A 19,165-nucleotide genomic window follows, 5' to 3' on the forward strand; every position below is an offset into this window, starting at 1 on the left:
AGGAGACAACTTGCAGAGAGTGGAGAGAGAAACCGGGTGAGAGGAAGGGAAAAGATGGAGACTCATATGTTCCGAACAGTCCCAGTCAGAGGTTGGAAACTGCAGAAGAAGAAGAAGAAGAAGAAAAAGAAGATGATGATGATGATGACACTGGTGGACTGGCAATCAGAAACTATATGACACCACTTTCATCCCCTTGATAGCCAAATACTGATGAAAATTTCTTCTACCAAAAGAATTCAAACCAACTATGTTTCAATCGAGCACTACCACATTAGCACGTGTTAGTGACCTTGGCTATGGAGGTAGATAATGACTAGAGTGGCAAAGCTGAATTGATTACAATCAAAAACACGAAAAGGACAAAAAATGCTTGCATAATGGTGGATAAAGCAATTAAAATTAGAACTATTACCAGTTTTCCACAAAATTCAATGAAAGCCTGAACAGCTGGCACTAATTCATTACTGAGTTCTAATCATTTTAAGCAGCTATAAATTTCCAGAAACTTCTATAATAAATTTTTACTTTGAGCCAATCATTCCACAACAAACATAATTTCCGATAAAACATATTACTGCGGTATGAAGGAAGATAAAGATGAAGAGGTAAGCATTGGACAAGCAAATTAACAAAGTTGTTGACCAGTACAAGTCTGATGCTCTCTCTCTTTCCTTCCCTTCCCCCCTCTTCCTATGTGTGTGTGTGTGTGTGTGTGTGTGTGTGTGTGTGTGTGTGTCCACAAATATCTGTTGTTGACCAGAGGTCATTGCTCATTCCATTGTTAACAGCTTACTAAACAAAGATTTCCCATAAATGAACCAAATATTGCTGTGAAATATTGTCTTGTACTGGTAGATTTGTACATGTACATCTGCATCTACATCCTCTACATCTATGTACATATTCCACAAGCAACCAAACAGTGTGTGGTGGAGGGTACCGTGTACCACTACTACTCTTATTTTCTTTCCTTTTCCACACACAGAGCGAGGGAAAAAGACTATCCATATGCTTCCATATGTGCCCCAATTTCTCATATCTTCAAGGTCCTTATGCAAAATGTATGCTGGCAGCGGTAGAATTATTCTGCCGTCAGCTTCAAATGTCAGTTCTCTAAATTTTCACAATAGTGTTCCTTGAAAAGAAAATTGCCTTCTCTCCAGCAATTCCCACCTGAGTCCCCGAAGTATTTCCGAAATACCTGTGTGTTGTTCAAGCCTACTGGTAGCAAATCTAGCAGCCTGCCTCTGAATCGTTTTGATGTCTTCCTTTAATCTGACCTGGTGCAGATCCCAAACAGTCTAACAATGCACAACAATGGATTGGACTAGTGTCCTATATGCAGTCTCCTTCAGAGATGAACCACACTTTCTAAAATTCTCCCAATAAACCAAAATCAACCATATGCCTTCCCTACCACAATCCTTATGTGCTTGTTTGTTCCATTTCATATCTCTTTGCACTCTCTTCAACCAGCTATTTAAAAGATGTGACTGTGTCGAGCAGGACACTACTAATGCTGTATCCTAACATTACACGTTTGTTTTCTCTACTAAACCACATTAACTTATTTTTTTCGACATTTAGAGATGGCTACCATTCGCTAAACCAACTAGAAATTTTGTCTAGGTTATCTTGTATTCTCCTACAATCAAGCAATTTCAGCACCTTACCATACACCATAACATGATCAATGGGCAACCATAGATTGCTGCCTACCACGTTCATCAGATTATTTATGTATATAGAAAATAATAGTGGTCCTATCAAATCCTGTAGTGCTCCCGATGATACCCTGTCTCTGATGAATGCTCACTGTCGAGGACAATATACTGGGTACAATTACTCCAGAAGTCTTTGAGCCAGTCACATATCTGGGAACCCATTCCACATGCTGTACCTTCATTAACAGTCTGCAGTGGGGCACCTCGTCAAATGCTTTCCAGAAATCTAGAAATATGGAATCTGCCTGTGGCCCTTCACCCGTAGTTTGCAGTATATCATGTGAGAAAAGGACAGTCTGAGTTTAGTGCAAGCAATGTTTTGTAATTCAATGCTGATTCATGGACATAAGCTTTTTGGTCTCAAGAAAATTTATTATATTCAAACTGAGAATATGTTCAATAATTCTGTAGCAAACTGGTGTTAGGGATATTGGTCTGTAATTTTTGGGGTCTGTTCTTTTACTCTTCTTATATACAGGAGTCACCTGAGCTTTTTTCCAACACTTGGGACTTTGCAGTGGGTGAGAGATTCACCATAAATGAAAGACAAGTAAGGGACCAATGCTGTAGAGCACTCTTTGTAAAACTGAAACAGGATTCCATCTGGATCTGGCAACTTATTTGTTTCTCTAAGCTAGGGACGATTATTACTATGTCATCCATATGAGAGTCAGTCTGATGGTCAAATGACAGCATGTTTGTACAATTCTCCTATATGAACATTTTCTAAAACACAAAGTTTAAAACTTCAGCTTACATTTTGCTATCTTCCAACTGCCACACCAGACTGGCCAACAAGTGACTGACACAGAAGCAGAATTTTCCCAGGTTCTCGCCAAGATCTTTTGCTAAGGTATGACAATGATAGTTGTTGTATACTTCCTGCACAGAACTTTTCATAGATGCCTGAATCTCTACTAACCTTTATGTCGACATTTGCATATTCTCTTTTGAACTGAGAGTGCAACATCTTTTGCTTCCTCGGCATTTTCGAAATTTCGTTGATAACCATGGCGTATCTTTGGATCTTTTCTGTCCTCATCGCACTTACTAGGCACACAGTTCTCCAGATCACAATTTACAATCAATTTAAACTGTCCCCATAATTCCTCTACATCCATCTTAATGGAACTAAGTGATGTCAGTTCACTGTCTAAGTGAGATGCTGACAACTGCTTATTTGCTGTTTCTAGCAGAAACACTCTCCTAGCCTTCTTGACTGATGTAGTAACTTTCATAACCACAGTTGCTAAAATGACATCATGATCACTAATCCCAGGCTCTATAATGTAGCTGTTGATAAGGTTTGGCCACCTCCAAGTAGCATTTCATGATCCGGGTGTTTACATTACTTTCTTTGAATGACTCTATAACTGTCAGAGTGGAACAGGGTGGCCAGTAAAAACATCCAACAATTAACTTTGTTCCACCTAGACCAATAGTACATAACTAGATTACTTCACTGACACACTCAACTTCAAACTCAATATAGGCAATAATTTTGTTAACTGCAATGGACACTACTCCTCTTATGGTGTCTAATCTGTCTTTCTGATAAACGTTCCATTTCTCATTAAATATTTCAGGACTTTCTTCTTTGGTATCAGTCAGCTCTTGTTCCCTAGACTACTTTCAGCACGAGAACTTCCTGGAAGGCTGTATATTCGAGAACTTTGTTACAGATACTTCAACAATTTTCTGATCAAATTTTGATAGTCAAAGTGTCATTACTCTGAGACTGGTCTGACTTCCCTTTCTGCGTTAACAACTGGCAAGCATTCATCAGAGAAGCTCAAATTACCACCTAGACTAAAAAAACTCCATGTGGGCTCCACAATTATTCTGCTACCCAAGTAGCTGCTTCCTTTGTGTAGTGCACCCCTGACCTATCAAAGGGAATCCTACAAATCTCCACCTCATAATGCATGTCTAGAAATATTGAGCCAAGATTGTCAGAGTTGACAAAGCCTTTGGTTGAAACTCTACACTCAGTTGCAAACCAAAGGACCCCGATCAACTCTGGAATCAATGCTGCAAACTGTGAGCTCTGCTTGCACTCTGTGCGTGATCTCAGAACCCACACAACAGGTGTCGTCGGTGCTGATGCGAGCCACAACTTGCAGACGACTGCACCTTGCACCTCAATAGCTATAGGCAAGGCTACCTCCACATCTATGATGAGACCTCCCCCCCCACCCCTACCCCCTCTTAGGCAGACATACTGATGCACATTGGCTTTCATTCCAGCCCCAAACACTATTTTCCTAAGGGGCTCCTTAATGTGTCTAACACTGAATCTTCTGATAACTAGCAAATCCCTCCCCATGTGTGCCTGCTCAGATCTTGCTGAAGGAATGGCCACATGTTCACTCACAGAGTGAATAGGCAAGGCCAGACTGTCAGCCTCCAAACTGGCCCTCCACCTCGAGTGCAACGCGTTACCACCTGCCAGTCACTGTGCTGTGAGGGTGGATCCACTGTGTCAGGTACCCTAGGAGGCATCTCGGCAGCAGAGCCCAGGGCAAAACAAGCAACACACAGGGTGTCCCATGTGAAATGTGATTCTCTGCCACAGCTGCAACCCAAGTCAGTGGCCTGAAGGCGGCTGACCACAGCCAAAAGCACATTCAGCTGTTCAAAAACTGCGGCCAGCTACTCCTGCATCCTTTCAATCCTCGCAAAACTCTGAAGAAGTAAACTATAGAAACTGAAAAACCTAGATGTGCAAATTGCTACCCTCCTGATGTGCCACCAGTAGATGCTGATGCCTGAAGGAGTTGTAAAGCTGGCTGTTCAGAGGAAACGAAAACTGTGCTGCAGTCTGGCTAAATGTACACTTACACTAACAAAACTCTAAACTTCTTAAAAAGAAAAACACACAGAAAATTTAAGAACTATGCTATTAATAAAGGAAAAACTAAATAAGTAACATGCCACTCTGGAGATGTGAACAGCCAACGACAGAAGGCTTAACAGTAAAAAACTGAAGTTCAGTTGTGATAACAAAATTTAAGAATCCTCTGATGCAGATTTTGTGTGATGTTTTCCCTGTTTTTTCCAGACTGATGAAACATTTTGAAAAGAATGGACTCATAAATGAGCCCAGGAAAAGCCACTCAGGACAATAGGCCTCAGTCGTAACCCTGGAGAAACTGGAATGAGTGTGAACCTTGTTCATGAGGATCCCATTACATCAACAAGACCTGCAGCACAGCAAATATGAATGCCATTACAGTCTCTACAGAGGGTAATGAAAGAGAAATTCAGGTTGCCAACCTTTGAAAGACAGGGACTTGTAGTGTCGATATTCTTCTACAAGAAATGAGAGGACTGAGGATTTTGAATTAGGGCAATCAATAAGGATCAGATTTGGTTTAGTGATGAGGCACACTTCCATCTCCATGGGCACATCAAAACTGGCACAACCGGGGTAATGTGAATCCACATGATCAACGTTTAGTGCAAAAAGCATTACTTGGCCCAGTTTTATTGAGGGATCTGTTACAGGAGATGAATCCAGACAAGTTCTGGAATATGAATATGTACTGCCTACATGCTGCCACCTAATGCTCTGAAACTGCCCGTTCATGGAGGATGAAGGACATTCATATCATGCTGCAGATGTCTTTAGTTTCCTTCAAGCAATATCCAGAGATTGGATTGTTGTCCAAAACACCTTAGCATTCATTCACTGGACATGATGTGTAATGGCCCCTTACAGACCTGTTCTCATACCCGTACTACAATTTCCAGAGAGATTTGTGTAGTCACATCTCCAGAGTGACTTTCTTCAGAAAGTGATCACAGATTTCAGTTCAGGGCTCTACACACTCACCCCTGCAGAAGGAAAGCACTTTGAAAATCTTCTGTATTGAATTTTCAGTTGTCCGCTATAGAATAAATATGACGACAAGAATCTGTCACCCCATCTTATGTAATAGTAGTCAAAACACTAATGCCTATTTTGCACCATTCATTGTGAATATGAAGAGTCATTGCCTGCAGTTTTCTTTGAAGAAATGACTAGCATTTGATAAAACTGGTTTGTGTGTATATGTCTGATATAACTATTGAACATGAAATACACTGATTTGAGTTATCCTCAAGAAGAGGCAAGAAATTTATGATTTGTAAAAAAGTGTAAGGAAAAGGATCTAAAAATTAATAACGCAATCAAATAAATCAGACTATAATCTTCTACTCACTAAGCAACACAGAACAGATGAATAGTTTGGAGGTAACAAGGTTATTTGGAGATTAAGCAGGAATGCCACTCAGCAACTCAAGTCAAGAGAGATACAGCAGGATCTCTGCTACAAGTTAGCAAATTAGTATTTCACCAGTAAACCCCGGCCCTCCCTCCACCCTGATTCTATAGAGTCAAACTCCCACATATAGAACAGCTTAAAATGTCTGGTTACTCAACAAATCAGTTAATGCATTAAATGTCTTCCATTAAGTATGTAAATCCTTTATGGTTAAAGATGCAAAACCCTAATTGTGTTGTGTTTATTAGTTTTAAATCACACATGGATGTCTTCAGTGGTATATAAAACAGTGGATGTGTTTAGTCTAGGTAATTTGTGGTCCACTTTTACAAAAACTATTTTTTCAATCATCTCAGTGTCTACAACATAGTGTCTCCTGAACTGTATGTCACATACAACATAATTCCGCAGGTAAATTCAGTGAGTATGTGAATACTGTTTGCAAAATGTGTTGTGAATAGAGTTAGTACTAAAGAAGAAGTAAATTAAAATGTCATGTCAGAAGCTGAAATTTTACTGCATAAACAGTCAAAACATAGTAAGTGATCAACTTTATTCCTTTTGTTATTATATGGTGGGTGCCAGAAAGAAAAAAAATTTGGAAGAGTTTGAAATTGTGTTGTTGGAAGTTGATAAGTGCTCTCATTCTCGAATATTGGATGAATATGAAGCGGCTGGTGGATAGGAGTGCTAGCCCTCAGTTTAGTAAGGATCAGTTTGGTCTGTTGGGTTTTCGAGTGCATCATATTCTGTTAACAAGTGGTTCCTTATGCATCACTTGAAAATGCTGTCTACTACATTAATTCCTTTGTCTTATTGGTTTTATGCATTTGTCTAAAATATAACCAAAATTATAAAGTGAAGTACCTCAAAATAAACTGCTGTGGGTCAGCACTTTTTTCTGACAATCCCTTGTATAGTTTGGGTAATTTGCACTCTGTGAGTTGCGCTGTCTCAAGACATGTACACAGTTTCTAGTTTTAATACTTGAGTTATTATGTTGAACTTTCAATGTTAAGAGTATAGCTCTTAATGTGCAGATTTTAGCATATTACATTCAGTTTAAAAACACTGTCCGGACAGGCCTCGAAGGTCCAACAGTATCGACATCCTCGGCCCTTAGGTGTCACCGAATGCGGGTACGGAGGGTATGCGACAGCACACTGCCCTCCCGATCACTGTCAGTTTTTGTGACCGGTGCCGCTACTTCTCAATAAAGTAGCTTCTCAATTGGTCTCACAGGGGCCGAGTGAACCCCGCCTGCCACCAGCCCTCGGCAGACCTGGACGGTGACCCACGCAAGTGCTAGCCAAACCCGACAGCGCTTATATTTGGTGTCCTGATGGGAACCGGTATTACCATTGCAGCAAGGCTGTTGGCTATATAAAATACTGCTACCAAATTTTTGTTGCTCCTGGAAGCTGGTGGCTACACAGCCTACAACTGGGACCAGGTGACCATTTTAGTCACTTCCTAATATGGCTTTTATATTTCTTTCTTAGACATACCTGTTAGCTCTTCTTTAACACAAGGCTAACCAAAGGAAGAAAATAAAGAGTTTTCTTGTTTTTGTCTAGATTTGCTGTTCCATGGGGCAAAGAAGTTCTGTTTTTTTTCCTAAATTGAATTTTAATACGAAAATCTTAGCAGTTGATGTTTAGTATCAATACTCGACTACTGCCACTTTTATCCTTTTAAGTTTAAAGAACACATACACCATAAGCTGTGAGACTGTTGCTTTCAAGTTCCCTACTGTTTCACGAATAACTGTCCAGAAGGATTTGAGAAGATAACAAAAGATTACTCGCTCTTTCAAAATTTTAAACCAGCAGTATTTCACTTGATGCAAGACTCAGGGAAAATCAAGACTTGTTTATAGAATGTCAACCAGAAAAAAGCATTAGACAATGTAAAATGTACACGGTGTTCAAAATTCTGTGAAAATAGGAGTCAGCTATAGGTAAAGATGGGTAATATACAACATGTACAGGAACCACAGGGAACAATAAAAATGGAAGATCGAGAACAAAGTGCTAGGATCGAAAAGGTTGTTGCCCTTACTGTTCAGTTTGTACACGGAAGATGGAACGACTGAAATAAAACAAAGGTTCGAGAGTGGGATTAAAATTAAGAGCGAAAGGATATCAACGATAGGATTTCCCCGGTGGCACTGTTACCCTCAATGAAACTGAAGAATTACAGGATGTGTTAAATGGAATGAACAGTCTAATGAGTACAGAATATAGATTGAGAGTAAACTGAAGAGAGACAAAAGTAATGAGGAATAGTAAAAATGAGATTAGATGCAAACATAAAATCACAATTGTGACCAAGAAGTAAATGAAATTAAGGAATTCTTACAACTTTGAAAGAAAAATAACACGTGACGGATAAAGCGAGGAGGACATAAAAAGCTGGCTAGCCCAGGCAAAGAGGGCTTTCCTGCACATGACAAGTCTGCTTGTATCAAACATTGACCATAATCTGAGGAAGAAATTTCTTAAAATGTACATTTGGAGAAGAGCATTGCACGGTAGTGAATCACGGACAGTGGGAAAATGGGATCAGAAAAGAATCAAAGTGCTCGCAATCTCGTTTTACAGAAAAATGTTAAAAATCAGGTGGACCGATAAGATGAGGAACGAAGAGGTTCTCCACAGACTCGGCGAAGGAAAAAACGTACGGGAAACACTGACAAGAAGAAGGGACAGGATGATAGGACACATGTTAAGACATCAGAGAATACTGTAGAGGATGAAAACTTCATGGAAAGACAGAGACTGGAATACATCCAACAAATAACTGAGAAAGTTGGTGCAAGTGTAGCTTGAGGTGGAGAGTTCTGGCACAAGAAAAGGGACCGATGGTGGGCCACAACATACTTGTCAGAAGACTGATCACTGTGAGACTCACACACAGTTTCACACTTGCTTAATTCACAGTGTTAAACCTTAAATGTAATATTATACCTCTTAAATTTTTAAATTCAGTCAACAGTTATATTAAATACTGAAAATCAAATTTTTGGCCACGGTACCCACTGGATAGGCACTCTGCAACTTAGGACTGGGCGATTGTTTCGGCCATTTAGTAACACAGATAAGAAAGCCGTAGTCCGAGAAACGGAACGTGTAGGTTACGGTTCGCCCATCCGAAGTTGCTACGTCACGAATTCCTCCGCTTCGAAGATGCGTACATCGTACAACGCGATGCTTTCGATTACACTGTCTATCACTACGTCGCTATTTATCTTCACTTTTGATAAACGATTACCATTTTCTTCTTCTGAACTTACAATTATCTTTCCATAATTCATATACATTTTCTCCTGAATACTGAAGTATGTACTGTTGAGCACTATTGGCAGTTTGCTTATCTTAAACTATGGAAGTCTATCACTTTCTATTGATCTTCTCCACATGTAAAATTACAAAGACTTCTAAAACTTACCCGTTTATCAATATCACCATGCTGCAGCTGAACAAAGCGTGCACTAATAGCTGCAATGTAGCTCTGCTGACTGCTGAAAGCCACACGGCCAGCACCTTTTGGGTATTTTAGTTCAGGATCAGTATCAATACCGGCGTAGCAGACACCACCGTACAAACGGTCCATAATCATGGCCAGTTCCACTGCAGAGAAAAAAATTATGTTAGAATGCTAAGTGCAATTAAGAGGATTTGTCACTCTATTGTACACAAAAAGTAACCTACGTGTCTCAAAAAATAGGGGAATTAGACAAATTTTACACCTAATTGGTGGTATGTAACACCTGTTGCAGTATAATCAAATGATACAGATTTCTGTCCTCCTACACTCTCGCAAATGCACAACTGCAGAGGAACAATAGGAATTAAAATAATTTTGTTTTACAATTTTTCCAGACTCTGATTTTTTTGGTCACTCAATACCATCCTCTGAATAAACTAGTTAATGGCCAGGTACTGTCTTAGAAAATTTAATGAGTCGCAAATTTTACTTTACGTAAGTGTACGATTTTCGTGAAAAAACTGTTCAGTAACTCCAAAGTCATTTTCATATAATTATAATAAACTGTGTATTTCCATGTTTCTATATAATTACTCATTCTTATTTAATTATGAAACCTACACGAGTGCCATATTTCATTACAGATATGGTTAGAACCTGGCATATTTAAAATTTATATTCGTTGTTCAACGTATTTTAAACAAGTTGTGCAACTGAATAGATTCATAAAATATCTTCGAGAGTTTTCCTTTCATTGTCTGAAAAGAAATGGCCATCTACAGTATTTCACGGCCAGCCTTTCACTATTCCCTGCACCATCACATCTTCAGCTAATGTGTTGTTAGTTTGTGGCTCCTGCATTATTACAGTACCAGGAAACATCAAATCCTTTAAAAAATCAATCTCTCATGTATAAAACAGCTTCAAGGTGCGATTACTTTACAAATGAGTTAATGTGTTAAATATTTGACATTATGCACATAAGTGAGGAAAAGTTTATAAAATGTCTGGAATTATGTTTAAAGTTTACTGGAAATCATTGAGTGCTCTCATTATGAAACACTGGATGAATATAGTTCTGGTAATTTGAGCTCTGTTTCAAGTAAAAGCTAGTTTTTCATGAATCTCAATGTTTGCGATGTCTTCTCTCTTCAACTCTGTGTCATACAATGACAATTGCAGCTTCATTAACTGATATACATAGATACTGTCTAAAAACTGTGTGGCTGATAGAGCTGGTAGTAAAGATGAAATAAATTTAAATGTCATGCTCCATACTGAAGTTTTACTCCATGGCTGGCCGCGGTGGTCTCGCGGTTAAGGCGCTCAGTCCGGAACCGCGGGACTGCTACGGTCGCAGGTTCGAATCCTGCCTCGGGCATGGATGTGTGTGATGTCCTTAGGTTAGTTAGGTTTAAGTAGTTCTAAGTTCTAGGGGACTCATGACCACAGCAGTTAAGTCCCATAGTGCTCAGAGCCATTTGAACCATTTTTACTCCATGAACAACATTGATAACCTTTTTTGCTGTCATTATTTTGCAGGAGGTATCACTAAAAAGACGTTTTGCAATGGTTTGAAAATATGTGTAAAATTTGCATGAAGTCACTAGATGCTCTCATTCTGAAATAATGGATGAATATAGTCTGGATAATTTGCAGGTCATGAGCTATGCTGCCTCAAGACTTATACACAATTTCTAACTGTAACACTTGTCTTATTGTGTGAAATCTTTAATGAGATTATACCTCCTGTTGAGTAGTTTGTGAAAGCACTTTAAATATTGAAATTGAGTCAATATTTATAGGAAATACTGAAAATAATATTTCCCCCCTCCCCCTCGGAAGCCTTCAGATATGCTACCGAGTGGGTAACCTTGCATCAGTTAGCTATTAAGTATTACGGATAAGCAGCTGAATGAGGACTATTATTGAATAAATTATGTATTAGTCCGTACTTTATGGCATTACTTATCCGACTGGAATTGAAATACAGTGTGGGAACTGATGTTTTATTTCCAGCTATGTTCTCTGCATATGGCTCAGTTATCCAGCAAAACAATACTGTACTTCTCTTGTCATGCTATTGAACAAAAGGTTAATGTAGAAAGAAACAAGCCTTTCCACAAGGATCCTACAAGAAGTTAACACTGAAGTCATCACACCTTGACAGTTTCAACATATTCACTTTTGCAAGTGTATATCTTTAAGTAACAAACATAATGCTGCATGAAGGATACACTAGAAAATTAATTATCAGTTGCCTCTACAACTACAACAAAGTTTAAATTAGTTACAAGTGTGTGTGTATCATTATTTATTGTGCTGGAATGGAAAAATGTGAGTATAAAGATGCAGCATATATATTTGAAAGGGAACTTTCAGAGTGGATGCTAGATAACAGCTTCTCGTTCTCTAAATACATTCAGACATTTCACAAGGCATTGTATGGCTCAGCCTGCAACATTTTTAACTCCTGTGAAGCAAGCAAGCAAAGTAGACTATTTTTTTCATGTAACAAAATAAAGAAGGTTGGAGATGACAATAACAGAAAAGATGAAAGATCCAGATTCTTATCATCCAGTCCAACACCAAGTCAAAAGCATTGCACCCTGTTGTTGGTAGATACAATATCACCCATATTTACTTGAAAATACTGCAAACTGTTGTGTACACATTACAAACAATGTACGACAAAAATTGTACCTTTTAAAAAAATTACTTGACAAGTATTAATTTTATATCTTTACTTGCAAAAAGTTGACAAACCATTATCCGAGTCATTTTTTCATCACATGAATCTTGCATAAATATTTGAATTTATTAAAGCCATACGAAGTGGATTCCATAAATAATGTGATCAATTTTTTCCTGACACGGTGATGCAACGCAGTGTGTTTCAACCAGCTGGGCTTATTGGTGTTCAAAACACACCTGGTCTCAATCACCTCCTGCTGGCAGAGTGTCAGGACATGCGTTACTATGAACGTCATTTTGAGGTTTAGTGACATGGCTCAATGGATCATTCTGAGGAGGAATGTTATGCTATCAAACTTTGTGTTTAACATGGAAAGTCATCCACCAAACATTTCCATTAATTCAAAAGGCCTTCGAGAGTGATTGCTTGTCCAAATCATAAGTTCTTTGGTGACACAAGTCAGTGCAAGAGGGCCAGAGGAAGTCACTGATGAATCCAGCAGTTGACGTCCATCGACCCCCAAATTGACAAAAATGTGATACAATTCTCTGAATTCTGATTGATGGTTGAGCCTTCAGTTCATAGCAGAAACTTTAAACATGATGAAAAGAACTGTTTATCACGTGGTAACCAAAGATTCAAACATGAGATAGGTTTATGCCAAACTAATCCCAAAAATGATGATGAATAAACAAAAGGACATGTGAGTTCTCTGGTACCAAGGACTCTCGGAAATTTATGAAAAAGATCCCAATTTTTTAAACGTAGTTATCACCAGTGATGAGTCGTAGATTTTTGAGCATAGTCCAAAGACAACAAGGCAGAGTTTACAGTGGTACACTCCAGCATTGCCCTGCCCTGAGACAGCAAGCACAAACAAGTCCAGGTTCAAAACTGAGCTCACTGACTTCTTTGACGTAAGAGGCATTGTCCACTATGAATTCATAGCTAGGGGAGGCCAATGTGAAAGCAGCTTTCTACTGGAAAGTGTTCATCAGACTAAAAAGAAGAGTTGCACGCTGCTAAGTGAAATCTCCATTGTAACTACATGCCAGGCCACAGCTCCTTGATTGTCAATGAATTTCTGGCCAGAACCCACAACCCATTGCTTCCCCATCCTCTCTACAGTCCCTGACTCCCCTAGATCTTTTTTTTTTCCTAATAAGAGGCCTGAAAGGGAAACACTGGGACACAATTGAAAACACCCTGGCTCATGTCACATTGGATTTAATGGACATCACAGAGGAGTCCCCCCATGCCTGGAAACATTTCCTCAAGAAGTGTATCAATGCAGGAGCATGCTGTTTTGCAAATTTTTGACGCATATGAATATGTTCAGTAAATGATTTTTCTATGAATTTGGTCACTTTACTTATGGAACCCACCTTGTATGTAATGAGTATATAGGCATCCACAAAAATATATTCAAGTGTGGTCAAGGTTCTACAATTGGCATTTTAGGTATGTAACTGATCTGGTGATTTTGAAGATATGTCGTGCCCCAATAACTACCGTATTTACTCAAATCTAAGCCGCACCTGAAAAATGAGACTCAAAATCAAGGAAAAAACATTTTCCCAAATCTAAGCCGCATCTGAAATTTGAGACTCGAAATTCAAGGGGAGAGAAAAGTTTTAGGCCGCATCTCCAAATCGAAACAAAGTTGGTCCATTGTAATAGAAGACACAATTTAGGTCGAATGAATGACAATACATCTACAGTAGTTTGGTTCGAGTCGTAACCTTAGCAGTTAAGCTTTACCAGGTAACCATTGCTATGCGTCAGGCGCTCCGTCCGTATTTATACGGGTACCCTTCCTTTTTCATGTGCTTCGTCTGCTTTGAATTGATTGCTTATTTTCTTTGATCTGAAAAGCGCCGTTTTCTTTGTTATAGGTGTTTAAGTCACTCTAAGCTGAAAATGCGTTACTGTACTGTGTCATGCATTGTTTGTCGCATTCTGATAGTGCGTGTTTACGGCCTGTCGCCGCTCGCGGCATGGCTTGCTTTAGTGCGCACTACCGCCGCTTACAATTAAAAAAATAAAAGAGAGAGGAATCGTCTCATTAGCAAAACAATGGCAAGATACTGCTGTTTGTTGTTACTTACACTGCTGCTTTCTTTGATAATGATCAACAAGAACCAAATAATATACTGCGTATGATAGAAGATGTTCTGAACGAGATTTTAGCTAAATTTTTTCTCCGTTTGAAAATCTTTGCAGGCGCCTCTTTAGTACATTACATTCTGCACAGAAATTAGAGTCATCTTAGATTTAAAGATCTAGTCAATTGATGTGCTTTATTTCTAACTGTATCACTATTAGCCATACGAATAATATGAATATAAACATGACATGATATGTATATTCTTCCGCGTTTGCTGTTGTCTCACTCTAGTTTTGTAGTTTATTAGGCAGACAGGATTTAAATGAGATGGCAGCAAACACGAAACAATACATGGCAAAATGTTTATATTCGTATTATTCTTATGGTGAAGAGAATACTGCATGTGATTCACAATTAATAGAAGTTCCTATTAGCAACCATCTCTTCTCACATACATGGCAAAATGTTTATATTCGTATTATTCTTATGGTGAAGAGAATACTGCATGTGATTCACAATTCATAGAAGTTCCTATTAGCAACCATCTCTTCTCACAGGTAGGAAAAAATTCAGAACGTAGAGTTGGTCATATTGACAAACATCCCAAACAGTCTTACCAGTCGGATTTTCGTAGTACACTGAAATGCTGCTACATTCGAAGATGAACAATACGCAATTTGTATTTACTTCGTTGGATAATGTATGAAAATGCAGTGCTCAGAACTCGGGGCAGAGAAAAAAAGCTCGTCTTCCACCTTTTTTTTTTTTTTAATTTATTTACTGACGCAGAGGATTTGGTGCCAGTATTTATCTTTGTGCCTACAAAGCATGCCTGTGTAGCACTACATATATTCGACGGCAGGAGTTAGTTGTGGCGGCACCCACCAACATTTCTCAGAACTTCCGCTTGCTTTGCACACGATTCTAAGCCACAGGCGGTTTTTTGGATTACAAAAACCGGAAAAAAAGTGCGGCTTAGATTCGAGTAAATACGGTAAATTTTGTGGGAGACCCATAACATTCACTGTTATCTCAAAAGAATGATAATTGTCCATATACTATTTTTTGAGGTGGATTACTTTCACACCCAAAATTGTTGCATATTTCCTTAGAGAATGCAAAGAGCATCTTTTTTACGTTATAATTATGATGCTGATGTTACCTTTTTCAGTTAATGATCTGAAATTACATCATTATTTGATTAGATACAGCTTTTCCAGTAGGTTAAAAAATAAAGCTAAAAAATATTCACTAAAGATATTTTTTCACGTAGCAGAAATGGCAGACTGATGCTGAAAATTCAAAATCTGAAATGGAGGAAAAAACCTGAATGACTAAACCTCAAGGTGAGCAAACAAGAATTTCATTTTGAAAACAATTTATTTAACTTCGGCACCACACGCAACATTTTGCTTACTAGTCTGATCACGGTGAGTTTATTTCATTATTTTCATGACTTCCACGTTTTAGTCTCAACTGGCATAATTAAAGTTTAACCAGATGTGATAGGTGTTTTGTGTAAAATGAATCCCAGATCCAATGCTCAACTAAATGAGTGTGAAAACGCAAAACCACTTTGAAATTCACAGTAGAACTGACCCTCAACAGCCTAGAATTGAACAAAGATTTTCCTTGTTTTCCTTGTTTGGCATCTTCTTCTGAAGATGTGCCAACTCTGTGACAGAGAATTACTTTATGAGTGCATGTTGCACCCCACAGATGCTGAATAGATGCCAGCTTCTGGAGAGGATATGTTTCAATCACAAATACCCACTTTTTTTGCTTCTCTAGGAAAAAAAAAAAAATATTTTCTCTTTCCAGCTGTTGCAATTTGGTCTACAGAGGAATCATTCTCGTATGTAAAAGTGAGTGTCATAAGTCAGCAAGAAGTCACAGATCTAGTTTGTCCACAGACAAATGGTGAACCACTTTTGAAATTAAGTTGTGCTATGGAGGAAGAATGTCCCTGAGTGATTTTTGGAGGGATGACAGCCAGGCACACTCCAGCCACATTCATGTTCTGCTGGTGAGAGTGGAGAGCAATGAGCTGGTTACTGATAACAGGTTCCACATTGGGAGTCCCAGTTCGATAAGTGTGGTGCAAGCAGACAACAGAGAAAAGTTCAAGTTTCTGTTTTGGCAATGTTCTGCAAAGACTGAATGCAAAGTAGCGCAGAAACCATTACCGAGCCAAGGGAAAAGCATAATTTTCCATGAAAAACATGACAATGAGAGAAACCTAATTTGTACAACAATTGCTAAAACCATAATATTTCCTATTACTTCCAGCAATATGATGCCAGAATAATTCACCTATTGTCTAAATACAACCATAGACAATCATAGAACTGCATCAGAATTCTGATGTGAATAAGAAGTCTACTTCCCAAATCCCAGAAGGGCATCTGCCACCTGACTCTGCCCTCCCCCCCCCCCCCCCCCCACTCTTGCACACACCTCCTGCCACCCCCCCCCCCCCTGTGAAAGCTTGTGACAGGCTGTTTCAGAAAATTTAAAGGAACAAGTCGTATAGGTTGATTGCTGTCTTTTGCAAGAAGTTATAGATACATTTTGCAATACATCTGTCTTCTTCAATTGTTGAGGTACGGTGTTATTAAATTTAATTGTCTGACATAATTTTCAGCAGAGAATATATCTTTGTATTTTCTGACATCTCAAAACCACTATTTGACATAGTTTTCTACAGTGTTTCTCCTGTCTCATCTTTAACAGAAACTTGTGAAGAGTGTTTTGTACTGCTATGCGAGTTAAATATTTACTGACTTCATTGACTGTTCATTGGAAGATGAATCAACTTCATTCTGTAATCTGTTTCAAGTGCTTGTTTATTTACCTCCTTTTCCTCTTTTGTTTCTCTGGCATACATCTTTCCAAACACAAACATGGACAAAGAACATAAATTTTACAACTGTAGCTACCAGAAAACACTCCTCAAGTTGCTAATTTTTCTAAGAACACAAATCTCTGTAAGTAAGCCAGCATAGCAGGGCATAATTTTAAATATAAATGACACAGTTACTGTTTATTAAAAATTTTCCTATACACTATATGTAAATGTAGTTATATAATCAAGTTCATGAGTAGAATGAAATATTAACTCAGTAGCAAAGTGTGTATTGGTATGAAACTTTCCTGGCTGATTAAAATTGTGTGCTGAATCATGACCAGAACTTGTGACCTGTGTGCCCTTAAGGGGGAAAAGCTCTAATGAGTGAGCTAGCGAAGCAGAACTAACAATCTGTTCTCACAGCTTTACTTCCACATGTACCTGATCTGGTAGGAGGTGACTGGAAGGTAGGAGATGAGGCACTGGTGAAGGAAAGCTTTGTGGATGGGTCATGAGCAGTGTCTGGATAGTTTAGTCAGTGGAGCATTTAGCATCTGTGAAAGGCAAAGGTCCTGAGTTAGAGTCTCAGTCTGGCATATAGTTTTAATCTGCCAGGAAAGTTTCATATCAGCACCCACACTGCTGCTGAGTGAAAATTTCATTCTGGAAACATCCCTCAGGGACGGCTATGCCATGTCTCTACAATATCCTTTCTTCCAGCAGTGCTAGTCCTTCAAGTTCGGGAGGAGAATTTCTATGAATTTTGGGAGGTAGAAAATGAAGTAGTAGTGGAAGTAAGGCTGTGAGGGCTTGTTGTGAGTTGTGCTTTGATAGCTCAGTCAGTAGAGCACTTCCCTCAAAAGGCAAAGGTCCAGAGTTCGAGTCTTGGTTTTGCATACAGTTTTTCAGCTGTCAGGAAAATTTCAAGTTCCCAAAAAAACCGTGTACACAGGGAAAGACACAAACTCAGAAACTAATTTCATATCAGAAGAGAGTGAGGACTCTAAATGTTTGATGGCCATACGATATGGATAGCTTATTTCTGATGGTGTCTTCTGGCATTTCTTACAGCACTGGTGAAAAATATGTTACCAGAAACTGTATGTTTTGGCATAAACCAAACAAATGTTGTAAAAAATCCTTTCTGCAGCAACAAATCTTTTTAATCCTCAGTTTTCAAGATGATCAAATGGAATATATTGAAGAATGATACATTGATGTGTAAAGTGCACGACATTTGATATGTCTACAGCTATTTACCAGTCTTGACTCTCTGGAGAGCTTCATTTCACCAAGTGATTTAAGAGTTTTTATAAGTAAATCTGACAGTAATTCCAGAATATAATATAATTTGAAGATAAAGAAAAGTGCAAGCTTTTGGAGTCAGGGTGAAGGGTTGAAGAGGAAGGAACAGGGACAAAGCAAAGTTACTGGTGAGGTTTAGCAAATGAAGAGAGTCACAGGAAAGTTGCCCAGAACCTGTTATCATGGGAGGCTTACCAGACACAAGCTTCTGGGTGACTTTTCTGCAACTTCCCAATTTCCTAAACCTCACCACTCCTTTTCCTTCATCCCTCTTTCTTCCCCTTCAAGCCTTCTGCCACTAGGAGCAACTGGGTCCAAAAATTTACATATTTTCTTACTTTTGTATGTTTTTCTTTTGAAGCTGTTTTCTGAATATTTTTTTAATCTATCCAATTATATTATATTTTCAAAAATGGATTAATTTTATTGATATGTTGACAGTAATTCCAGATATTCCATTTACCCCTCCAGTGATAGTCCAGTCTGGCTGCACAAGTTTTCAGACGAGATTCCCTTTTCGTATTACATAAGCATCTCAAAATGTTATTGCACTCCCCCAAAAAACTAGCAGTCACTGGATAAGTGCAGTAATGATGTATATCTTGTACCCACATCTAAGCATCAGATTTTTCAAAAACGAAAGCACAGGAAAACATGAACTGAATTGAAATCTGAACAAAGCTTTCCCAAATTTCAGTCCACTGCTACACATGTGCATCACTTCAT

At 38.7% G+C, this 19,165-nt stretch overlaps 1 protein-coding gene across 1 annotated transcript in view; it reads right to left on the reverse strand.

Annotated features, from left to right (window-relative positions):
• The window catches only part of LOC126188771 (translational regulator orb2), a 473,294-nt gene that overhangs the window by 21,790 nt on the left and 432,339 nt on the right, over positions 1-19,165 (reverse strand). The window contains exon 7 of the mRNA XM_049930383.1: positions 9,446-9,627. Coding sequence (XP_049786340.1) covers positions 9,446-9,627 — 182 coding nt within the window. The remainder of the gene's footprint in view (positions 1-9,445; positions 9,628-19,165) is intronic.

This window comes from Schistocerca cancellata, chromosome 5 (genome assembly GCF_023864275.1).
Source record: "Schistocerca cancellata isolate TAMUIC-IGC-003103 chromosome 5, iqSchCanc2.1, whole genome shotgun sequence".
Lineage (NCBI taxonomy): Eukaryota > Metazoa > Arthropoda > Insecta > Orthoptera > Acrididae > Schistocerca > Schistocerca cancellata.